At 42.4% G+C, this 26,243-nt stretch overlaps 1 protein-coding gene across 1 annotated transcript in view; it reads right to left on the minus strand.

The window, feature by feature from the left end:
- Positions 1 to 17,641: 17,641 nt before the first annotated feature.
- The window catches only part of LOC121856560 (sialidase-like), a 43,334-nt gene continuing 34,732 nt past the window's right edge, over positions 17,642 to 26,243 (minus strand). Inside the window, exons 3-4 of the mRNA XM_042352174.1 lie at positions 18,403 to 18,666; positions 17,642 to 17,923 (exon numbers count right to left, since the gene is read on the minus strand). Of these exons, the coding sequence (XP_042208108.1) occupies positions 17,642 to 17,923; positions 18,403 to 18,666 (546 nt within the window). The remainder of the gene's footprint in view (positions 17,924 to 18,402; positions 18,667 to 26,243) is intronic.

The raw sequence follows: 26,243 nt of genomic DNA on the forward strand, positions 1-26,243 counted from the left end.
CGAGACGATTATGAGTGTACTTAAAGATGCCTTAAGATGTTGTTGGTGTTTTTATTTATGAAGCTTCAAAATCGAGTCTAAGTGTGGGAGGTTCATTGACAAAGAACGTGTTATTTTTCCCCCCTCCCCAATGTCGTTATAGCTACTCTGACAATACAATATTTTTATCATAGTGTAAAGCCTCGTCGTATTAACAATTAATTTTCATTGTTATATAAAGTATCATCGTTTACCATAAATGTTTCACTGAAGCAAAAGAACTGCATCATTCCTCCTGTTCATATTAGTCATTCTAATCATGTACACCATCTGGTCATTGTGTGGTATAAAGCATCATCATTTTCACTCGCCATTCATTTTACCAGTCTGATCACGCGAGGCTTTTTTTTGTTCCTTTTATAATCTTCATCGTAACATGGTTAGTGAAAGTTGGTCCAGCAGCTTATTTTATATTGCCGTCAGAGGGCCACCAGCTCGAGGTACACCAATCAGTAAGTTATATTATGATAATTATTTATCTCTCGTTGCCAGACCCCAGCCCCCCCCCCAACACACCTTCCTCCTCTCTAACCCTGACCCTACCGCTCCCCATGCTCCCCTGCCCCTCACCCATCCCTGGCCTCACCTCATTCACCTACTATCACTTGATTGGCTTGAGGTCATTCTCTGGACTCTCAGCTGAATCTTGTGTTTCTCTACCGATTTATATACTGTTTATATGTGTTTCAGCTGACTGTCACTGCTTCTCAGCTGCTTCGTGCTTTTTCACGCCTACCCCGCCCCTGCCTTCACATGCTTTGTTTTTAACTCTCCTTTAGCTCCTCTCCCTTTCCCTCTATTATTTTCCTTCACCTCCCTCACCCACTCACCCTACTCACCTAACTACCTCACTCACTCACACCTTCTCACCTAACAACCTCACTCACTCACACCCCCTCACCTAACTACCTCACTCACTCACACCCCTCACCTAACTACCTCACTCAACCACCACCCCCCCTCTTACCCCAAACATACACACACACACACACACACACTCCTCGCCCAGCATTCACCTGTCCCTCATCTCCTCCTCAGGTACCACTCAACCATTACTCACCTGCCCCTTACTTGACCCGCTGTAGACAGACCACTCTTGAAGCACCGCTCATCCTGCCGCCCTCACTCGACTCCACCACCTCGAGTACAAATTTGTAATCGAGAGGTGGGCCCCTTGACCAGTTCCCGTTTGTTAACTGGCTAAAAAATCCGTACAAGTAAATAGCATGTGCACAAAGCTTTACACCGCCCCTCCTCCCTCCTATCCTTCTCGGCTAGTGGGGAGATGCCTCGGCAGCATCCGTATCCTATCATGGAAGACACACAAACAATTGGCAAACGAATACATACATGTGTAATGAGACCGGCGGGGGGTCCCTCTGGCCCCTGCAGGTATAGCGGACAAGTGACTCCCGACGCCGTATTTAGTTACCACATTATAGAATATATTGTGATATATGGTGGTTGTGACGTACAAGGTTGTAACTTTCGAGGGGACGGGAGGTGGAGAGAGAGGGAGGAAAAGTGTAAAAATTCTCTCTTTCTCCTTCCTTCTTCTACCTCCCTCTCTCACATCCACCTTTATCATCATTACCAACACCACAACCACCATCATCATCATCCTCATTATCACCACCACCACTACTCACTATCATCATCAACCTCCCCCCCACGACCCTTCGACATTTTCTCTGCCTGAGTGGGAGTGGTGGGAGGCTGTGTTGGGCACGTGCAGGTCTGAGGTCACTCCGGCGAGGATTCTATAAATACCTGTGGGAGCCAAGAGGCGCAGGTATGTTTACACGACACACCTGTGGGTCCTGGGATGCACATGTCGACTCTAGGACATCTCTGTGATATATGTTGCTTTCAGGACCTAACTTCATCTCCTTCCCTCCCTCCTTTCTTCCTTTATACGCTTGTTTTCTTGTCCTGTCCTCCCATTTCCCTTTATCTCCCTTCTTCCTCCCATTTTCCCACTTATTCCCTCCGTCATTCTTTCTTTCTCATTCCCGCTTTCTTCCATCCTTCCCAAAAGACCCAAACATTAAAAGATATGAAGTGGATCCACACAAGCCACCAACACACCAAAACAAAATAATGAACAAAGGAAAATATAAAAGTCGAAATGACTGCACGTGTCAATTAACAGACGTCACATACAGACACAACCAAGACATTTCGATTCCCTAAGGATCTTACGTAAAAAAAATTACAGATTCCTTATTGTGTCGTAAGATGTGTGGAGGTTGTCTCGGCGGGTTCATCCGTCTTAATTTGTCGAGACAGTTCAGGGATTATGTGGCAGCTTCTTGGTGGAGGTGGAACTTAATGAGGACGAGGATACGAGTTTCAAAGCTCTGTCGTAACCTCCGTCTTGTCGAGGGAGATAACAACCTGAAAATGTGCATCTGCTTGTTATTATCTTTGGTTTAGTTTTCTTCCAGTTTTTATTTATTATTATTTGATTTTTGTGTCCTTTCATTATTTCTCTCGTTCTTGTTTTTATTTCTCTATATTGTCATTTATTTCTGGCTTTATTTTATTCCTTTGTGATATTATTCTTAAACTTTGTCTTTAATTTTCATTTTTTGCGTTAATATTCATTATTTTCTTCTATTTTGGTTGCCCCTGCGTGTTAATATTCTATAGGGAAAATTATCATCTATTAAACTGAATTGTTATATTTTTTTTTTAGTTTTATTTGCAAATCGAGTATCAAATGTTCCTGTTGTTTGATTGTTGTTAATGAAGTCACAAATAAATGCTGTTCTCTTGCCCCTGTGTAGTGCGACACACACACACACACACACACACATGAACCCATCACAATACCCTCACGTCAGAATCACACACACATGAACCCATCACAATACCCTCACCCTGCTAGCTAAAACAGGGTGGTAAGTGATTATGGTTACAGCGTTCAAGGGTGATCGTGTCTGTTGGTCACCTCCACCCTCAGTAATTTAGCTCCTAGTTATCTTCGTCATGTTGTCCACTTTTTTTTAGTAACTAGTCCAGGTGAAGGAGGAACGAGGCATCATAACTCCATTAATCGTTCCTTGAGGCGTGTTACTCAATTCATTAATCATATTTTTACTGCTGAGAGAGAGAGAGAGAAGAGAGAGAGAGAGAGAGAGAGAGAGAGAGAGAGAGAGAGAGAGAGAGAGAGAGAGAGAGAGAGAGATATCGTGTTTCTCATTCATGTTGTTATTTAAGTGTCTGGTTATTATTGTTCCTTAGTTCCTGTTTCTGTTATTTATATTCTATCGTTTTCACTATCTCACCATTACCAATATCATCATTCCAATTGTCGTATCCTATTCTTTATCACGATTTATTACTTATTGCTATTCATTATGTATCAGTTATTAATTCTGTATTTATAGGTTTGATGACATAGAGCCTTCATTGTAGAATACTTAATATTTATACACCGTAAGCTATTAGTAAACAAAACGAAGTACAAGGTTAAGAAGCAGACACAATACTCATTAGACTCTGCGCTGGGAGTGAGGGGGCGGACGGGGGAGGAGACGGCCCTCACTTGTACATCCTGCAGGTGGAGGAGCTATGTGTGGTCCTGTACTTGAGGGAGGAACCTGGCAGTGTCTTACAGGTGATGGAAGGTCTTAAGGGGTACCAAAATTCTCAATGGGCTCTTTTAAGTAAGGGAGGGTCTTAATGGAGTCTTAGTGGCGTACTGCTGGTAGGGAAGGACTGTATTGGTTCTTGCAAGTATGTGGGGACTTGAATGGTGTCTTGTAAGTAAGGGATTATCTTAATGGTGTTTTAATGGCATCCTGCTGGTAGGGAAGGACTGTATTGGTGTTTTTTAAGTGTTGAATTGAATTGAATTGAAACGGTTTATTTAGCCAGAAAAACACAGATACAGAGTGGATAATAATAACAATATTAACATGGCTGAGCCAGTTGAGAACCTGAGCTCTCCTGTAGGCACCTCATATATACTATATATTTATCTCAAGGAAGTATTGTGTAACATTTAGTATCATCTGGAATAGTACAATAGCTTGGTGGCAATAAGAACATCTCAGAATGTTACCACGGTTATCACTTCAATTTTATTATTATTATTTTTTTATATTATAAGTATATACATAAATAACATTCATTGACAACTGGGACAACTTCTACGGCAGAAGGGACCTTTATGCTAGGGATGGGGTGCACCTGTCTCGGGATGGGGTGGCAACCCTGGCTGGGTCTCTAGAGGGGGCAGTTCAAAGGATATCGAAGTCTTTAAACTGCTTGGGGAACATATGGGCACGGGGGTGGGGGAAACTGCAGTGGGAGCGGGTAAACAAAGTAAAAGATTACAGGGAAATAGTGTTAGGAATGATGAAAAAACTAAATTAAACAGGGAGTTTAAAACTAAACGCGGTAAAGGGAGGACTCAGAACACGACTAACTTAAATGTCTACTACGCGAACAGTAGAAGTATGAGAAACAAAATGGATGATATTAGGGCCTTGGTATGTACCGAAAAATCGATATAATAGCATTCACTGAAACATGGATCAACCTAGACTCACGTGAGTTGCCGGTCGAATACCAAATTGCGGGTTACAAATTGTTCCATACCGATAGGCAGACCAGGAAAGGAGGCGGAGTAGCAATCTATGTTAGGGATAATCTGAAGTGTGAAATAAATAAGGAAATAAAAACTGAGCGGAATACAGAAACAATTTGGATAGAATTAATCGACGGTCGGGAAAAATTAATCACAGGAGTAATATATAGACCTCCCAATCTTGATAGAGTCAATGAGCGACTTATCTGGGATGAAATGCGCAGGGCTTCCATACACAACAAAGTCTGTATAGTAGACGACTTTAACCTTGGCCAAATAGATTGGACTGACCTTACAGGTAACTCAGAATCAGAGGATTTTCTCCAGACGATCCAGGACTGTTTCCTAAGTCAACATATAACCGAACCCACACGGGGTAATAATATACTCTATTTAGTTCTGTCGAACAGAGAAAACCTCATTAGCAATGTCGAGGTAGGGAACGAACTTGCAAACAGCGATCACAAAGAAATTAGATTCCAGTTAGATTTTCAGGGCAGGCGTAAGGAAAATTCCACTGAAGTACCAGATTTCAGAAGGGCAAACTTTGTCAGTTTAAAGAGGCAGCTGAGAGAGGGGGTGTCGCGCTTGGCCGTGAACCTGACAGATGACTCCGACCTGATAACGAGATCTGAGATTGCCGAGTCCCACGACAATTTAAATAATGAGTTACTTAATGCACAAAGGCAGAACATACCATACAAAAAACTCAGATCAGACAACAATGACCCTAAATGGATAAATAATTATTTAAAGAACATCATTGGCCAAAGGAAGGCTATAGGTAGAAGGATAAAGCGTGGCGAAATTTACCTCCAGGATTATTATAAGATATTGGCGAGTAGGGTTAAAACCGAGATAAGGAAAGCCAAGAGGAATAATGAGGTAAGGATAGCAAGGAAGGCGAAGACAAACCCCAAAGGATTCTACCAAATGTATCAAACTAAAACACGAGAAAAGATTGGACCAATACGGTCAGATACCGGCGAGCTCACTGATAACGACGGAGAAATGAGCAATAATTTGAATAAATATTTTTCAACAGTTTTCACTACTGAAAATTTAAACATGATGCCCGAGGCACCGACTCTATTCAGAGATAGTGAAGAAAACAAATTAAGCGAGATAGTAGTGACTAGTAACGATGTTAGTAAGCAAATAGACAAACGAAAGCCTAATAAGTCACCTGGTCCCGATGAGATATTTGCCAGAGTATTAAAGGAATGTAAGGAAGAGCTTAGTATGCCCTTAGCAAAGTTGTTTAACATGTCCTTAAAAACAGGTGTAGTACCAGAATCCTGGAGGATAGAGAATGTAATACCGATTTTCAAGAAGGGGGCTAGATCACTATCCTCTAACTACCGCCCAATCAGTCTAACATCAATAGTAGGCAAATTACTGGAAGCAATCATTTCAAACTCTATACGAAATCACCTGGAGAAGCACCGATTGATCAATGATTCCCAGCATGGCTTCACAAGCGGACGTTCTTGTCTAACTAATCTATTAACATTATTTTCGTCAGTTTTCGAATCGGTGGACGAGGGGCACAATTATGATGTGGTATATCTCGACTTTAGCAAAGCCTTCGACAGAGTCCCCCACGAAAGACTAATTAGAAAGGTAGAAGCACATGGCATCAAAGGTAACATCCTTAAATGGGTTAGAGTGTGGTTACAGGACAGGAAACAGCGAGTGAGCATTAACGGCACTAAGTCCCATTGGAGCAATGTCACAAGTGGAGTTCCCCAAGGCTCAGTACTTGGACCATTATTGTTAATTATATACATAAACGACATAGATATCGGCATAGACAGCAACATAAGTAAGTTTGCTGATGACACTAAAATAGGACGTGTTATTAAATCTGATGAGGACTCCGCAAAACTACAGGAAGATCTAAAAAAAAATTTCGAATGGTCTGAGAAATGGCAGATGAAATTCAACGTGGACAAATGTAAAGTACTCAGTATAGGAGATGTAAACAGGGAAAACACATACCAGATGAACAACGATGCCATAGAGAAATCCGACTGCAAGAGAGATTTAGGATTAATGATAACTAGGAACCTTAAGCCAAGTAAACAATGTGTTTTTGCTCGTAACAAGGCTAATAAAGTACTTGGGTTCATACAAAGGAGTGTTAGTTACAAGACTAGCGAGGTCATCCTAAAACTGTATCTTGCGCTTGTGACACCACACCTGGATTACGCAGTTCAGTTCTGATCACCGTATTGCAGGATGGATATAGAATCATTGGAAAGAATTCAGAGGAGAATGACATTAGGAACCTTGAGTATAGAGACAGGCTAAAGCATCTTAATTTGCACTCCCTCGAGGGACGTAGAGCGAGGGGCGACCTGATAGAGGTGTATAAGTGGAAGTCAGGGCTAAACAAAGGGGACATTACAAAGGTACTCAAACTATCCAACCAGGAGCAAACTCGTAACAATGGTTTTAAATTAGACAAATTTAGATTTAGGCGTGAAATAGGTAAACACTGGTTTGGAAACAGAGTAGTGGATGAATGGAACAAGTTACCAAATATCATCATTAACTCGAATACGCTGAATAGCTTCAAACATAGGTTGGATGCTTATATGACCAATAGGGGTTGGGTGTAAACGGGACTGGCCAGTATGGGCCAATAGGCCCGCTGCAGTTTCCTCCGTTCTTTTGTTCTTATGTTCTTAATGGGGGAGCAGTACAACATGGGTTGTACAGTATTAATGTTGAACAAGAGGACAGAGCTGTCAGGATTATGTCTAGTTGGCAAATATATTTATTGCAATGGAATTTCTTATCTTTTTACATGATAATTTTCGATAAAACGGTTTGGATGATACAGTAAAAGCAAGTATTGTATATATAGTAGGTATTACAAGAAATATTAATACTTAGACAATAGATATTTTTTAAGAGATGATTTAAAGGAAGGGAGAGTAGTCTTTGCTCTGATGGGTGGGGGTAAGTTGTTCCACACCTTCACACCGTGATATTTTATGGAGGTCTGGGACTGAGAGAAGCGCATGGGGGGTGGTCTTAGTAGCTCTGGGTGCCTTAAGTTGTATCTATGATTATTCGGGAACTGAAAATGATTATTGTCAAGCAAGTGATTGATAGATTTGTAAACAAAGAGGGCACAGCTGTAGGTGTTAATATCTTGGAATTTTAACATTTTCCATTTAGCATATTTTTCGTTTGTGTGATCTGGTTTTTTTTCAAGTAGTTCATTGTCCGTACAACTCTCTTTTGTGCAGTAGCCAGAGATTGTGTTTTGGAAGAGCCAGAGGTCCCTCCCCCATAGTGTGTGACAGCGTATCAGGTGTTGGTAAACAAGATTATGATAGATTTCTTTCATTGCAGTGAGAGTGAGTGACTGTCAAGTGTGATACAGGATACTGCACTGAGACACCAATACAGTCCTTCCCTATCAGCAGGACGCCATTAAGACACAATTAATATCATCCCTTACTTACAAAACACCATTCAAGTTCCTCATCGGTGAGGATCTTAGTGGTGTCATAATGGCGTCCTGCTGGTGGGGAAGGACATTAATGGTGTCTTATTTTCCTCCTATAGACACAGAAAGGGCCTCGGGGTATCTTGCAGTAGTTGTATTACCAACATCACTCACGCCAGCAATCATCATCCGCCCTTGCTTGATGACGTAGGTTCTTGCACTCACGAGCTTTGTGTCAGCATTGGTTGGTGGTGGCGGGAGTGTGTCAGCCATACCAAGAATTAGACATTTTAATTCTGTATTGACACTAACGTACACGTAGCGGTATTTGAGTGTGGAATAGACAAGATGGAACGAATAATCAATGGCCAAGTTTTAGGTAACATTTGTTCAGTGAATTGACAATAGTTTCTCATTTGAATATACTGTATATTAAAAATACTCTTTCATTAAATTGGCAGTTTTTTTTTATTTTTATTATTTGAGTGTTTTCTTTACTAAGAAAGATATATCGAAGATCGAATTTGTTTCCCCTTTTGTCGTAAACAACTCAAGTTTTTATTCAGCATTGAAAACTGTTATGATGATAACTTATTTACGATATTTCTGTCCTTCAAGCCAGTTTTTCCTATGTGTGTAAACAGGCCGGACTCCACCGCTGCTGGCCTCATCAAAGCCAAGGCTGCGACTGGCGAGGAGAAAGAAATGACACATCGCTACGTCGTAAACAGTGAGCTGCGACTCCCGTTTTTGTTTTTGTCGTCATGGAGAACAGGCTACCTAGTTGCAGTTTCACTTGAGTTTCAATTTTTACTTTGTTTTGGTGTCTTGGTGAGATGTGTTGGGCAACCTGAACTGATGATGGCTGAATAGTGGCTATAAAGGACGAACACCTATACACACACACACACACACACACATACACACACACACACATACTGTTTATACATGCTTTCTATTTATAGTTGTAGACACACACACACACACACACACACACACACACACACACACACATAAACACATACACACAAAACACCTACGAAAATGCATAGCCAACACATGGATGACAAGCAAGTACCCGTTGAAGTACAGTCATCCTGGCGTAAGTCTCAACACAAAGAATATACCGCTTAGTTTTACGAGTGAGTGGAGGCAATACAGCTAAGGAAAAGAAAATATTAAAACGAATCTGATCTTCACGTCGCATAATACGCTGACACGTATACAATACACCCTGATTATACGTGCACTGAGCATAGCTCTAAATATTTCCAGCATGTTGGGAGTGTTTTCCCATGACCTCTCCCAACACTGACACCAGGAATTCACAAATTATATATGTATTGGGATAACTTTAAGTATTTTCACTGTGACGGGAGCATTTTTTCCACGACCTCTGCCAGCTCGGAGATCTAAAATTACCTTCCGTTTTACAGATGTTCTTGGGGATAACTGTTAATGGTTCAAGGATTTCTCTCTTACATCAAGTTCTGTTCTCCCTGTTGACGATATGACTAATATAAATAATATTAAGTTTTGTAAATATTAGGAATTACTTTTTTATTTGTGTTTGAGTTTCGTTATTTTTTTTAGGTATAAGGTCATTCTCAACAGTCATTATGTAGAGTGTAGAAATTATTTACTTGATATATGTTCATTGGTTGTTGACCTGTAAAACACGTTGGTACAAACGTTAAATGAGAAGCATAATCTGGCAATGAAAACACATCTAATTAATGGCTCTGTTTTATTTTATTCACTTAACACAACACTTAATTTATGGTAGATCATTACACAAACATCAACTGAATTTCTAACCTAGACTAATGCCAAGTGTCAACTCGGTACACAATACACAGTAATCTTAATTCATCTGTTCTGTAATACACACGATATAAATACTAAAACTCCTGGACTACATCAACAAATGTAAACAACTGATCCGTAAGTTGAAGTCCTTAGATACACGATTAAGCGTTAAGCTGATTAAAAATGAGGAATAAAACAAAGAAAATAACACTCAGAAATACACATTATATGAACTGAATAGAAAACAACAGATTAAAGAGTGTGATGATAAAAAATGACAACGTGTTGTTGACTTTTGCCGCTATTACCTCCTCCTCCTCCCCCCCCCTCCCCCGTTACTCAGCTGCTGTTCTCTTACCTGATCTTCGTATTTAACGGCGCCTCTTCACGTCTCTCACTCTCTATTTACAACTATCTACTCCTCCGCCTTTTTTTTTCTCCTGTCTGATCGTCGTCTTTACTCTCGTCGGGATTATTTTGTAGGTGGAGGCTCGTCTGTGTGCAGAAGGTCGCCATCAAGCTTGGCGTTCATGGTTAAGAGTATATTTTTACCCGAAGATGGTATTGCCAAACATGACCTTTTATAACATGAGACGTGGTTTGGTTAGCCTCTTTTCACAATAACTTCATAAATCTGGTTATTCACTCCATCTGGGAGGTTTACAAAAAGCGAGTGTGTGCGTCTCACCCTACGTGGGACGCCAGTGGTCGCTCTTGAAGCATCTGTGCATACAGTGGGTTTCTCTTTTACCATGGTCAGTGTACGTTCATTCAGCCAGCAGGCCATCGTCCTTCCCACGTCTCCCGGACAGTGGCTGGGGATCAGGACCTAAATTATCAAAGCCTTCCTTAACTGGAGATGTGAGAACGTATCTGACTGACTTATCTTCCTTTTGATGCAAAGTTAGAGGGCTTAATGGCGTCGATAGTGCGCTGCAACTCTATACGTTCCCTTGATGGTTTCTGTTATCAGCCACTCTGAGGTAAAATGATTAAGAGTGAGAAGGTTTTTTGAATTTCTGGACCTTGTCTACCACCACCACCACCACCACTCAGGAGGAATCATGACCAGCACTTCTCCCATTTCTCTCCTCTGTATTTTTTTTCTCAAGCCTTTCTTCCTCTCTCTAGGCCATCTTCCCATTATCACTCTCTTCTTCTTTTTAGGCCGTCTTCCCATCTCTCCCCCCCTCTCTCTCTCTCTCTCAAGTACATAATTCCATATATATTTCGTGCTTGTACTACTGCCAAGGCCTTAAAAGGCAAGGAGTCAAAGTTATCACAGAACACAAGTGACCCAAGACGAGGTGTGTCAGAGGAGGTCATCCCTCAGTGGGTGGGTGAGGGCGTCAGGTCACGATAGCCATGAGTGGTCTATGGCTGTCCGGTCAAGCTCCAGTTTTTAAGAGTTGATATTCATTGACCAATGCGAAAAGGGGATAGTGATTTCGCTGTGTGTGCGGGGGGTTGTGTTGTGTTTGTGGTTTGAGTTACAATGTTTTGTGTTGTGTTTGCGTCTGTGATTCGATTCGTACTGTGTGCGTGTGTGTGTGCGTGTGTGCGTGCGTGTGTGTGTGTGTTCGTACGCTAAAAGAATACCTTAAAAGTTATTTCAAACAATTCTAATAAAACTCGGCGGGTGGGAGAGCTGATTCGCTTTTAAGTGAAAGTAGGTCACGAGTCGAGGCCAAAAATCTGTGTTGGGAAGGTGTGTGTACTGTGATGAGTCCCGTCTTGGTCACCGCACTGCCCACCCCTTCACTCAGCAGGTGTGACCAGAACGTAGTGTTTAAAGCGTTGGGAGATCACCTGGAAATTAGGCAACCCAGTTTATTTCACCTTAAAATTAATCACCCTAAGGCAAGGATAACCTAATTTAATTTAACCTAACCTAACTTAACCTTACTTAACTAACTCAACCTAACCTCCAGGTAGCATAAGGATGTTTAATCATCAGGTGAAATAAACACAGTTGCCTAATCTTCACCTGAAACACTGACTGATCCCGTGACCATTGTTTTTGGTATGACTTATTTTTAGCGATATTTTTGTTTTTAGGTATTTTGTCTTGGTGTTTTCAGGCCTTAGCTTTTTTTTTGAGTAAGTGAATTTCCATTTTCTTAAGGGGGAGGGGGGCTCATCGCTTCTTGGGAGGGGGGTGTCCAAAAATGCTTTCAGTCGCATGTCTGCGTACATTGACTGTCTGTGGACAGTAAAGTACATTGTTCCGGTGCGTGTCATGTCCGCCCTCTGGGGTTACAGCCAAAGGGGTGCGACAGGTGGCGGAAATGACTACTATATACCCCTGGCGTAGCGTATTATAAGAGACTAAATTGTCTTTTGAGTGTGTATATAACGTAACATGGTGGAGGTTCGTGTAAACTAAAAACGAAATGAGAAGTTTGTTTGGAATTCTCATTAAGTCGGAACAAAAGAAAGTCGCAGTAAGAGTTGGTAGTGACTGGGGTAAATATCTTCTCCCGGAGCCACAGCTATGACCTTGATTTTCGTGAGTCTCTCTTCTCCAAAACAAACTTGTTTCTTCTGTGACCATTTTTTTAAAGGTTTGATATTTAGTCCCTTTTTTTTCAATTTCGTTCTAACTTGAGCAGACACAAAGAGAAAGATATATGCAATTACATTTAGTTACTACGGACAAATTAACTCCTTTAGCCTGCAGAGGGACGGGGGAGGGGTAGGGGATTAATTACTTACAGTTACAGAAGAATAAAGAAAACATTTCCCTGGCCTCACCCGCTGCTGAAGTAGGGTACGGCGGTACTCAGGCAAGCACCTCCTTTTGTCGCTCTGCTGCTGGACAAGGGTCTCAGTGCGGCTTTTTCTTCGTACTCTTTTAAGTGCCTCATTATCACAAACTGTCATGTACACACTCACCTTTTGTTGGGGTTTTACTGTCATTCTTCCTCGTCCTCTGTTGCAGCTGACACAAACATATTCTTGTTTCTTGTGCTCCCTCCTCTCCTCTCAAGCGAACTGGCAGCTAGTTAGACGTCCCTCCTCGTTAAGACCTCTCTGACTCATGCCCTTCCCTCCACCCCGTCAGCTGTTTCCTCCCTCCCTCCCTTCCTCCCTCCCTTCTCCTTCCCTATCTCCTCTCTCCTTCTCTCTCTCCCCCTTTCCTTCTCTCTCCCCCCCCTCTTCCCTCCCTCCCTCCTTCTCTCTCCCTCTCTCCCCTCCCAACCTAGACACAACTCTCCTTCACCCCGTTTCTTCTTGTCACCTTCCGGTTCATCAGTTTATGTCTCAGCTGCCTTTTGTTAAATCCTCCTTGCTCACAATCCCTTCCTATCTTTCCCTCCTTAAGACTCTTCCAGGCAACTTTTTTTTTTCTTACCTTCCCCTCTTAACAAAAAGAAAAGTAAATACATAAAAGTCCTCGGTTCTTCTCCTGTATTTTACCCCAGATTAAGACTCGACATTTTCTTCCGTTCTGTCTCCTTTATTGGTGTGTTTGGGCGGCCTTCTACCCACCTTGTCTTCGTCCCCCCCAAAGTGTAAGTCCCTACTTTGCTGTCTCACGTCACAATCTCCCAGTCATTTTATGTTTCATCCGCCACCAGTCATCTCACGTCCCCCTCCCCCTGTATCCACTCTCTCCTCTCCTTCCCCCCTCTCACTTTTCTCCCTTTTTCTTTTACTCTCATTCTTCTTCACCTCTTCCTCTCACTCATTTTTATCTTTTCTCTCCTCTTTCTTTTATTTTTCCTCTTTCTTTCCTTTCCCCATTCCTCCCTACTTCCTTTACCTCCTCCTTCTCCTCCACCCTTCACTTCTCTCTCCCCCTTCACTTCCCTCCCCCACTTTATCTCCCTTCTTCCTTTCTCTGTCAGCACCCCTCCCTCCCTCCCTCCCTCCCTCCCTCATCCCCGGCCTCCGTCATGAGCTGGCAGTTGGCTAGTCTTCCCGACGCGTGAAGAACCTCCCGACTTTCATATCCTGAGGGAGTATTAATGACGCTCTTAAGTCGTCGGTAAAGAGCACGAAAATGTTGTAAATCACCTCCAATACCTCGCATTAGGAGGAAATGGTTACCCGGAGCTATTAATCTCTCACAGCTTCAGCCATCCACTCCCTCACTCACGCTGCAATTCTTAGGCAACAAACATAGGAAGAGGAATATTGTATGAGAAAATGAGCCAATCAGCTGTCTCGCTTTTCTCACTGTTGATCTCCTCTTGGCCAATGGAAGTCGCTGGTTCCTTTCAGTCTGAAGGTCGTGTTAGGCGAATCCCCTCGAAGACCTCATCATCAGCTTGCCTCAGAGAGCACGAGCAATTGCTTTAATTAACTGTATTTAGAATAATATAATCGTACGTAGGGAGGTGGTGGTGTGCGATCAATTAGTGAATTGGTTAGTATTTAAGGGGGGGCCTGGGGGTCTGAACGAGCTGATGCGCGCTGTTAAATAACCATTAGGTTGTTCCTAGCCTTTACGTTCGCTGCACGATCTCGTCTTGCAACACATCACAAGCGTAATTATGTTCCCTTTACATGTATATAATTATGGAGGAAAAAGCCCCTTGAAGGACCGAGTAGGATCTTTTGACAGAATGTTTGGGTCATGGGGAAGGGGAGCCTGAAGACATTTACCACCTCACCTGATGGCCACGTTACATATAGACGTAATACGTTCACAGATGAGTTATAGGCAATTGGTGTCGGTGTTGATGAGGCCTTTGTCATTTTTAACTTATTCGCCCCAAGAGAAACAGTTAGTTACATCCAACTTCGGCGATGTTGAGAGAAACAAAAGATAAATTTTGACGGCATGTTCAGTGTTGTGCGAGGGAGAGTTTAGCTGTTTCGTTGCCAGATTTACCACAGAGACACAACAAACTCAAACACATTTCCTATAGAGGCAGGTTGGTACGTTTTGTCTGTAATTCTTTTGCAAGTTAATAATGAAATATGCCAAAGAGAATCAACAAGTTACAGGTTGCATTGGTTTTCTTAGAGGTACGAGTTACACGCGCAAGTTAGAGTCTTCGATAAGTTAGACGAAATCCTTTAATTAAATCTTATAACTAAATAAGCCACATGACGCTGCGGTGTACCGAAAATAAAATGCGTGAAGCCTGTGGTTATCATCTTTTATAAAACATACTTAATTCTGATGTGTAATGGTCATAAAATTTACCATTGAAGAATATAATCACGAAGAAGTACCAACAAGGAATTATAACTTTTTTCTTTATTTTTTTAATTTTGGGTGAGTGAGATTAATATAGTGTTCATACACAGTAAAGAGCGTATAATTAGGAACAGTTTGATAGCTAGTTTGTCTGGATTTATTGAGCATGGACAGACTTAGAGTGATTTACTTTCCTGCCAAAAGAGGTGTTTGCTGGCGATAACTGGAGACTTGCATTGTTGCCACAGCGAAGGAACATCTGACATTCATGAGCATTGTGATATATTAACACCATGTCAGAGTGCTTCGAGGATTTTCACATCTTGACATTGATAAAATTAACCACCAAAGATTAAAACTGATAAAATAACAATAAAATCATTGTTGAAATCTTAATATCAAGTCGAACACGTGAACAGTGCCGTATGTTCCCTGGTTTTGATTTTGGGGCATTTGTGAGAATTACTACACATTAGATTCAAATAAAAAGTTGCAACATTTATTCTCTTTTATCAAAACTCATCGCGAGTATCACCAGTCAGGGGAACACCTCTCTTGCACGGAGACCATTACTTCTGTATGGAGAGGGAAGAGGAGAGGAGAGGAAGAATACGAGAAAGTAAAAGAAGAAGAGAAAAAGAAAGAGAGGGAACAAGAAGAGGAATACGATATAGAAAAAGAGGAGAGGGAACAAGAAGAATAAACGGAGGAGAAGGAATAAGAGGAGAGAGAGAGAGAGAGAGAGAGGTGGCCTGAAGTTTCGAGTGGTGTCACTGTAGGGGTCGCCTCCTGCACCCGTGGGTCAGTTTTTAACACGGATCTAGGATGTTGATGGTTGGTGGTAGAGGTTATGTGAAAGTCATGGTGGGGAGTGGGTGGTGATAATGGGTCGTGGGTGATGATTGTAAGTCGTGGATGATGATGATGATGGAGGTTGGTCATGGGAGACAATTGTGGTTGATCGGTGTAGATAGTGGTGGATTCATTCGACGATGGTGGTAGGTCGTGTGTAGTGGTGGTGGTGGGTCGTGGTAGGTCGATATCAGCAGCAGCACGTGCCACTAAGTTAACACAGGACAACAAATAAGTAATCAACAGAAGGTGTAGTTGCGGTAGTGTTTCCTGGGTAAGTGTTCCTCAGAGTTACTTGTACGTGACGCAATACAATCAAAGCGAGAATGTCAGTGAGTTAAAAAAGATACAGTGAATAGTGTGATAATAATATTGGTATGGTAAAGTCGGGGACTGGATGAATATCAGTCAAAGCAGGAGGGACAACAGAAGCTAACAGTGACAACAGAAGTAGAAACAGAAACCAACAGTAACACCAGCAAGAGTAACAGTAACATTGTCAACAGTAACACCAACAACAGAAGCACAAAAATATAATGGGTAGTCCAACCATCCATTTAGTGAGACGAACTCAAGTTCTCTAAAAGCCCTTATTGTTTTGTTCTCTCTCTCTCTCTCTCTCTCTCTCTCTCTGCTACTTGTAAACTGTCCATTAACACCTGTCCTTGACTTATATAGCTACTAAGTAGTCAAGTTAAGAGTCCGGCCAGAAGACAGAGTATGAGACGCTCGAGGGACTCATTAAGCTCCTGACGAAGGCTGACAGCGAGAACACCAAGACGGAACTGACGTGATAAACTGACTCTCCTGCAGCGGGGGAATTTGTCGGGGCGGTAGAGTGGACATTATTATTATCATTTTTTTTTACCCCGTAGGACAACTGTTTATTACCCCTCCTGTAGGTGATTAACCAAAGGGAGCGGCTGCCAGTAGTGGGGTGTGTTGAGGAGGGAGAGGAAAGGAATGTGTTGAGGTAATAAAGGGTAAGGTGGTGGAGGATGAAAATAGGGGATTGGGAGAAGTGAAAAGTTTTGGTGGGCTAGAGGACGAGGGGTGGGGAAGAGGTTATATGGAAGCTCTCATCCGATAATTTACAGTAGGTCAGACGAGAATAATTTGATGGAATCTCTTAGTGGAAGAAGTAATTTTAAGGCTTGGCTTATTGAAAAAGTTATACTTAAAAAAAAATCTTAATCAGAGTTAGTTAATTTGAGGGAATGATTCCATAAAACACGCACATTTCAGGAAAAAAACATAAAAAGCTTAACAGAATAAATTTCGGGTATAACTTAACGCTACGAGTTTACTCGCATCTGCTATTCAGGGAATAACGATTAAAATATGTATTAAAAGTAAATATCTCTGACTTATCATCACACACTATGTCTTGTTTATGTGGGGAAGAGACTGAGATGGAAGGAGGGGGGGGGGAGACACATGTTGGATTAGGGGAGTTAACACCATCCTGTACATATGAGACAGCGTGATCGGGGTGAGTGGGTAGTGGCACTGGATGGGTCTCTTGTCTAGCTTATCGCCAGACACTTTAGTTGGAGGTGTGAGTGTATAAAGGTGATTGATTTATAGGTCAGAGAGAGAGAGAGAGAGAGAGAGAGAGAGTAATCCGTGTGTTGGGGAGGATGTAGCGAGACGAATGGGAGCTAATGATGCCTCTTCAAGGACCAACTGCAAGATGAATGTTACATCTCTTCACTGGGCCAGAGAGAAGTCACCATGAGCAGGGGTAGAGAAGTCGCCAGGAGGTGGCAGAGAAGTCGTTGAGGAGGGTGGCAGAGAAGTCGCCGAGGAGGTCAGAGAAGTCCGAGGAGGGTGGCAGAGAAGAGGAGGGTGAGGAGGGTGGCAGAGAAGGCGCTGAGGAGAGTGGCAGAGAAGTCGCCGAGGAGGGTGGCAGAGAAGGCGTTGTGGAGGGTGGCAGAGAAGGCGCTGTGGAGGGTGTCATAAACTCAGTGGTCGTCAGTGTCACATGATTTGTTGCTGACACTGGGGATGTCTGAAGGTGTCACAGGAGAAAGGGGTGTGCAGATGGTTGTCAGTTAAGAGGATGATGTGATAGAAATGATAAAGGTAATCGAAGAAAAAGTTGTCAGGGATGAAGTTATTTAAGAAAGGTGTCAGGGGAAAGTAGTGTGAGAAAGTTGTCATAGGAAGGTAAAAGGAAAGTAGTATAAGAAAGTTGTCAGAGAGTAATTTTAAGTTGTCGAAAGGAAGTAATGGAAGAAAGTTGTCAGTGTAATATAGTTGCTGTAAGAGAAAGTTAAAAAATTACGAAGAAAGTAACAGAAACATCCGCCATTAAAAAAGGCTTAGAAATAAAGAGTCATTGATAAGAGAAAGTTGTCAGTGAAAATAACAAGACAAAGTTATCAGAGAAAAAACTGGTAGAAAACATCAGATGAAAGTAATGTGAAAAATAAGAATCCAATTAATATCTGACGCTGAGGTTGGCAGACAAGAAAGTGATATGATAACTGAGGCAGAGCGGGGAGTAGCATGATAGTTGTCAGAACGGGGAGTAGCATGATAGTTGTCAGAGCGGGGAGTAGCATGATAGTTGTCAGAACGGGGAGTAGCATGATAGTTGTCAGAGCGGGGAGTAGCATGATAGTTGTCAGAGCGGGGAGTAGCATGATAGTTGTCAGAGCGGGGAGTAGCATGATAGTTGTCAGAGCGGGGAGTAGCATGATAGTTGTCAGAGCGGGGAGTAGCATGATAGTTGTCAGAGAAGATAGTAATCTATATATTAGTGTTGTAAGGTATGAACTAATCTGTGGTGGTGTCAGTATAAGGGGCCGGGCCGGTATTGTCGTGTCAACAGACTGATACGACCAGGGGGCTGTAGGGCCTAATGTGATACAGTCCCAGCCCTTCGAGGACACCAAGTGACGCCGAGGGACGACACTAGACTACGGTACAAGTGAACAACACCTCGACACCAGAAAAACAACAACACGACACCAAATGAACGACATGCGACACCAGAGGCCAACGTTACCACACCAGCAAACGACACGACTAGACGACACCACGACACTAAATTACGACAAAGAGCACACCTCACCAGGGAGTGACGCAAGGAGTGAAGAGCGCCGTGCATAGCGAACAAAAGAGAGGACACAATAAGCAATTAAAAGAATGGTGAAGATAAAAGGGGTGAAGGAATGGGTTGTCTCTCAAGCTCCTAAGTAGACAGAGATGACGGTGACACTTTTACTGTGTGTGTGTGTGTGTGTGCGTGCGTGTGTGCGTGTGTGCGTGTGAGAGTCAGATTGGCGACACCTGGGAACGGACTGACGAATGGACGCGCGAATAAAGGTACAGTCTATGGTGACTGGTCAAATGGGATCTCGGTGCTAATGGGCTTCAGTCATTAATGGGTTGGGACCAAGCTTACCTCTTTAGTATATCCTACTTCTACTATGCCCCAGTCCAAGCGTAATAGGTCTTAAACCTAATAGGCCCCAGTCTTAATAGGCTAGAAGTCTAATGGGTCCGAAGCCTAATGAGCTTCATGTATTTAAGGCTCCAAGGTTAGGTTAGGTTAATTTAGTGTATCTTAGGTAAAGTTGGATCAAGTTAGGTTAGGTTAGGTTAGGTTAGGTTAGATTAGATTAAGGCCTTTTATTAGTACTAGGATTCTTTTCACCTGCAACTCTTGATTACTCCCTGTGTGTGAGGCTGTAGAAGTGCACACCTGGACTTTTGTACACACCAAAAATAGTAGAGAAAGGATTGGTGTGGATAATAGGTATAAAAATAAAAGAAGCTAATAGAATAGAGAAAGATTGGATAACAAGTATAGTAGGAAGAAAAATATGAAACAAGTGGAAAGCAACTATGGGTAACGGATGTAAAATGAGAAACACCAGAAAAAAGGATTAACAGATAGGAATAAAAACTGTAACAAATCAAAATCAATTAAAATAGAATAACGCAACTGTGAATAACAGATATAAAAACGAAAGAGAATAAAGAAGAAGAAGAAGAAGAAGAAATGAACGTTTGTTTAGTTTAGGATCATCTAAGTTCACCATAAAATGACTAAAGGAATAGTAGTCCCAAGTGCTTCAGGTGACGTCTACAGGTGAGCAAATGATTGGGTTAAGGGAAGGTGGTGGGTAGACCTGAGGGGGGGGTAGATGGTGAGAGGGAGGTGATAAGTGGATGGAGGATGATGGTAGCGGTTAGGTAGATGGATGGGTGGTTGGTAAGGTAGTATTTAGGTGGGTGATGAGGTACTGGTTGAGGTGGGTGGATGGTTGGTGGGGTACTGGTTTAGGTAGATGGATGGTGTAGTGGTGTTAGGTAGGTGGATGGGTAGTGGGGTACTGGTTTAGGTAGGTGGATGGTGTAGTGGTGTTAGGTGGGTGGATGGGTAGTGGGGTACTGATTTAGGTAGGTGGATGGTGTAGTGGTGTTAGGTGGGTTGGCTGGTAGGGTAGATTCTGGCTGTCAGTTAACGGATAAGACGAAGGTAACAGGTGAGTGAATGACTATCAGGTAGCTAATGAATAAAGGGGAAGTACCTGTCTAATAGATAGTTGTAGATAGACATTATAACCTGGCTGTCAGAGAGTCAATTAGAGGAAGTAAATAGTGAATCTGTCTACCTGTACTACCTGTTAGAAGATTAAAGAGAGGCGATACCTTACATAATAAACCTTACTACTTGTCAATGGGCTAGAGGCAGATGGATGGCAGGTGGGTGAATGGGTAAAGGAGCCAGGCGGGTAGATGGGTAAAGGAGCCAGGTGGGTGGATGGGTAAAGGAGCCAGGTGGGTGGATGGGTAAAGGAGCCGGATGGGTGGATGGGTAAAGGAGCCAGGTGGGTGGGTGGGTAAAGGAGCCAGGTGGGTGGATGAGTGAATGTAACAGGTGGGTGGATGGCTAAAGGAGGCTGGTGTGTGTGTGGGTGTAACAGTGGATGGATGGGTAAAGGAGGCTGGTTGGTGGGTGGGTGAAGATGGAGGGTGAGTGAGCCATGTGGCAGGCCAGTGGGTTAAGGGAGGTTGGTGCCGAGTCATGCACAAGGAACACACAAGCAAACACCCTCACTCTGGCTCCTGAAAAACATGAACAAGATGAGCCCGAGAAAGTGGACATCCTTGATGGTGGCGGCTCAACGCTGGCTACATTGTTCTTTTATAATTTCATCTTTTTATCTTTCTTCTTCGTCTTTCATCCCCCCTCCCCTTCCCTCGTCTCGGATTTTTGTAAACGTACGTGAGAACTTTTGAGGAACGTAGGAACTTTGTTAGGAAACATTGTGTTTAAACTTGACAGAGAAACTTTAAGATTGGACCGGCGTATTTTTTTTTCAATGCTTTAGGTCAGGGTTTATCAACGAAGGAAAAAAATAAAGAAAATATTCTGTTAATTACTTTGAGAAATACTGGTGTGTGTGTGTGTGTGTGTGTGTGTGTGTGTGTGTGTGTGTGTGTGTGTGTGTGTGTGTGTGTGTGTGTGTGTGTGTGTGTGTGTGTGTGTGTGTGTGTGTGTGTGTGTGTGTGTGTGTGTGTGTGTGTGTGTGTGTGTGTGTGTGTGTGTGTGTGTGTGTGTGTGTGTGTGTGTGTGTGTGTGTGTGTGTGTGTGTGTGTGTGTGTGTGTGTGTGTGTGTGTGTGTGTGTGTGTGTGTGTGTGTGTGTGTGTGTGTGTGTGTGTGTGTGTGTGTGTGTGTGTGTGTGTGTGTGTGTGTGTGTGTGTGTGTGTGTGTGTGTGTGTGTGTGTGTGTGTGTGTGTGTGTGTGTGTGTGTGTGTGTGTGTGTGTGTGTGTGTGTTTTTTTTTCCTGATTTTCTTTCTCAAATCTGCCAGTTCCTTTCACCACTCACTTTAAATTCTTCAGCGGCGGAGTAATTAGCGGCGCCAGAAGGACTCTAGTGAATGTTTTAGGGGCGGCTGTGACGTGTTGGTGGAGGAGTTCTGCCCACCAGGTCGTGACGGATTTTTCAACCCCTCGTTTTGGTTTGTGTGTGTGTGTGTGTGTGTGTGTGTGTGTGTGTGTGTGTTTAACTAATATTTTCCTCTTTACAACTTACTTTTTTTCCTTCGCGCCGTTTAACTTGACCTTTTATCCTCCTCGCACTCTGACGGCGGTTATTCACGGCTGTTTTGATGGTGGCAGGCCGGCAGGTGTGTCAAGGTATGTGTGCTGTCCTCTAAGACCTGGTGATTGTCTCCCACACATGTACACCCACAGTCTCCTCACTGCCTCCCACACAACTGTGTACCCACAACCCCTTAACTACCTCATACACACACACACACACCTGTACAACCACAACTTCCACGCTGTCTTCCACACATACCTGTACACCCACAACCCCTATCTTCCTCTCTCTCACACACACACACACACACACCTGTACACCTACGTACACCCACAGCCTCCTCACTGTCGTGGTAAATATAAGATACACGTGTGAATAAAAGTCAAGTTAGAAAGAGAATATTATTATCATTCCTAGTTACATCTCTTCCCTCTACCTGATTGATTGACAGGAAATGTTGTAGTAAATGATATGTAATATATTGTTTCACCCGTTTATATAAGTAGAAAGTGTCAACCGTTGTCATCTGAAGAGTTTTACGTAGTGTGTGTGTAGGTGGGTGGTAGTGTGGGCGTAGGATAACCGTAATGGTATAATATTGTCTGTGACCCTTCCTGTTAGTGCTACACATACTACAAACACACACCATTAAAGCTGCATGTGCGTCTGTTGTTCTTCTCGTTATGTTAACATGTTGCTTTGGTTGCTGATGTAAGCTGAGCGTGGTAATGTTTATGCTCCTTGTCCTGGTGCTCTGAGGCCACACTCGCTACTGCCTCTGCTACCGTGGCTGCTACTAGTGTTACATACTTCGTGTACTATGATTAATGGTCTCACCTGACACTTAGGGCCGCTGGCAGCCTAGAGTGTGTTGTTGATTTCTTGGTGATGTTTTGAAGATCATATATAAAGTTACGTTAATAAATGACGAGAAGTTGATCGTCACAGCCACCTTACCTGTTCCCGAAATAGATTACGTGAAGATCAGACACTCCGGCTTATTTCATGTGATAATTAAACATCCTTATTTTACCTGGAGGATGGGGTTAGGAAAGGTTAAATTAGGTTTGCGTTGCGTTAGGTTAAGGTAGGTTAGGTTTGCATTTGGGTGTTTAAGCATTTAGTGAAATAAGTTAAAGATCCTAATCCTCACGTGATCCTCCTTACTTTACTATCTGACACGCTAGTAAACCGCTGTATAGTTGCTTTCTGGTGTAGTACATACATAAACAAGACACTAGAAAAGGATGAACAGGGTCTTAGATACATAGGGAGGCATGAGACACCTCACACTTTTGTGGTTCTTCTGGGTCACCTTTCCCTTCCTGTCACCTCCCTGTCACTCACCGTAAATTACAACACGTTCTCCTCTCGTATTTCTTTAATGGATTTTCTGATGATGATACATCTAATATCATGATGTTTTGGGTTAATATTACGGTATACTGTATTTGGTATTGTGGTTTATTTTCTCCTTCACATATAAATAATCCAGGTGGTTTTTTTTCCCTACTACGCATCATCGTGTCAACACTTCTTGGTTAACTTGACACCAGTTGCTTGAGATCCTCGCCGACGTATCTACAATTTCTCCATAATCAAATTCCGTGTTTCCAGATAAATGCGGATTGGAACACAACAGTGAACAGAGGAACACGCTTTCTGGGCAACGTGTCTGGCATGTTGGTGAGTGTCGGGCGCCTCCTGCTGGTGACACCTGAGAGAAATTGAGGGTGGGGGAAGGGTGGGTCTGGGTGGGGTGGGCGGGGTAGTGGGGGGAGTGGATGGTGGTGATGATGTTGGGAGATACAGAGTGTGGGAGGGGATGATGACCGGGAGATGGTATATGGGAAGTGAGAGGGACTATGGGTAAGAGTTGAGAGGGTCGCTTGAGGTTGTGAGAGATTTAAAGGCACAGAGTTATGATTGGAGACAATTTAAATGTGGAAAGGAGGATTGAGACATTGAGTATAAGGGAGATAAGTAGAGACTCGCGGTATAGGGAAAGGGGCTTAAAGGCTCACACACACACACACACGCACAATGTATTAGGGGTAAGAGACATAGTATGAGGGAGGAGGTGTGAGGACTGAGAGCCACAAAGTATAAGGCGTGTGAGGAGGTGAGGCAAGGTGAGGGAGGGTGAGGCTAGCAATGGCCGCTCATTACTATGCTGATCACACTAGTCACCATCTTGAACCCTCACAGCTGGGACACCGAGCCAGCTGCCGCCACCCTTTTTGCTGCCATTTCTCTTCCATCATTACCAGCTTATTTGTATGCCTGCAACGCGCCGCCGCTGTCCGCTGTATAGACTTTCACAGGTGCTAGCAGGAGAACTCACCCAGGTGGGGGCTTCTCCTCTACACCTGCTTTTGAATGTGTGTTTAGAAACTTTGGGGTAAGTTTTTTTTAAAAGGTTTGAGAAGTTCAGGAGGGAAAGTAAAGGTTGATTTATAAAAGAGAGAGAAAACTAAACGTAAGTATATGAATATTTGTTTATTTATTAATTTTCTTATTTATTGATTAAGTATTTATTTGTTTATTTGTTTTCTAAGTCTGAACAAAACATACCTGTAACATAGACGTGGGCTGTTAGGCTGTGAGCAGGAGGAGGGGAACAGGAGGTGCTACAGCTGACCAGAGAGACAGACAGAGAGACAGGCAGGCACACACAGGCAAACAGACAGAAAGACAGACAGACGAGGCGCCAACCGGCTCTCCCGTTCACAGCCTTCCCCAATTAGGCAAGGCAGAGGAGACCACTTGAGGAACGTGTTTTGTGAAATGCTCCTTGTGATCACCTGCTGAACCTGCGCTTCTTCTCCAGCCCTCGTCACTCTTATGTGTGTGTCTGCCATCCACATAATTATTCCTTAGGGTGTCTGCCATCCTTATATTTATTCCTAAGCGTGTCTGCCATCCTTATATTCAGCCATCAGCGTGTGTCTGTCACTCTTATATTTATTTCTAAGGGTGTCTGCCATCCTTGTATTTATCCCTCGGTGTGTCTGCCATCCATCTTCCTCTCGAATTTGCCTGACTGCCGTAGTGTAGGGAGAGACATTCGTTGATTCATGACTGTATTTATTAAGGTAAAATCTTAGGCTGTAAGATAATGTTAATATTTGTTGTCTGGTAGCTTGCCCGAGTGTTAATATATTCAGTTTTTAACATCATCTAGACGTTAAAATATATGTAAACTTCTTTTTAACTCCTAATATTACAGGTTGCCATTGACAGGTTCATTGTATTACATTGTCGTGTCGGTCAAGCATCTTAACTCGTGTTTCTATTTCACTACAAAAAACATTCCTTGAGCAGCTTCAGCCTTTATATATTTATAATCATCATCGGACTTAACATAAATTATGACGAATAAATTGCTCATGCTTTAGGGGGGGATAAAATTTTAAGAGTAATAATTTTTAGGGATAATATATTCTTGCCTAAGGTAATATTTTTAGGGATAATATTTTTCGTAGGTAATATTTCTAGGGATAATATTTTTCGTGGGTAATATTTCTAGGGATTATATTTTTCGTGGGTAATATTTCTAGGGATAATATTTATCGTGGTTATTATTTCTAGGGATAATATTTTTCGTGGGTAATAGTTCTAGGGATATACTTTTCGTGGATAATATTTCTAGGGATAATATTTTTCGTGGATAATATTTTTAGGGATAATATTTTTCGTGGATAATATTTCTAGGGATAATATTTTTCGTGGGTAATATTTCTAGGGATAATATTTTTCGTGGGTAATATTTCTAGGGATAATATTTTTCGTGGATAATATTTCTGGATAATATTTTTGTGGTTAATATTTTTGGACGGGAAAATATTCCGTGGGATTCGTTTTTAATTATCGGTGAATTATACACGTAGGGTATATAATTTTGTCGTGATATAATATGCGTGCTGATATGATTATTTATAATTATCATACTGTAGTAATGTTTATATCAGGTAATTATACAACAGGTAACATTAGGTGATAAGCTGGGAAGTGACAGTGGTAGGTCGTATGCAGGTTATTTTTTTTATGAGTAGAGGAAACGTCTTATGTGGTGTGTCTTTATTTCTCTTGTTGAAGTGAGTGTCATGTGTTGAAGTGATGAGTGTCATGTGTTGAAGTGATGAGTGTCAAGTCTTGAAGTGATGAATGTCATGTCTTGATGTGATGAGTGTCATGTCTAAGCGTGTTTCTTGGTGCTGGATGGTGAACGACTCGTATCACTCCCTGAGGTCGTTCGTGTCCT

Source organism: Homarus americanus, unplaced genomic scaffold (genome assembly GCF_018991925.1).
Source record: "Homarus americanus isolate GMGI-L3 unplaced genomic scaffold, GMGI_Hamer_2.0 scaffold1024, whole genome shotgun sequence".
Taxonomy (NCBI): domain Eukaryota; kingdom Metazoa; phylum Arthropoda; class Malacostraca; order Decapoda; family Nephropidae; genus Homarus; species Homarus americanus.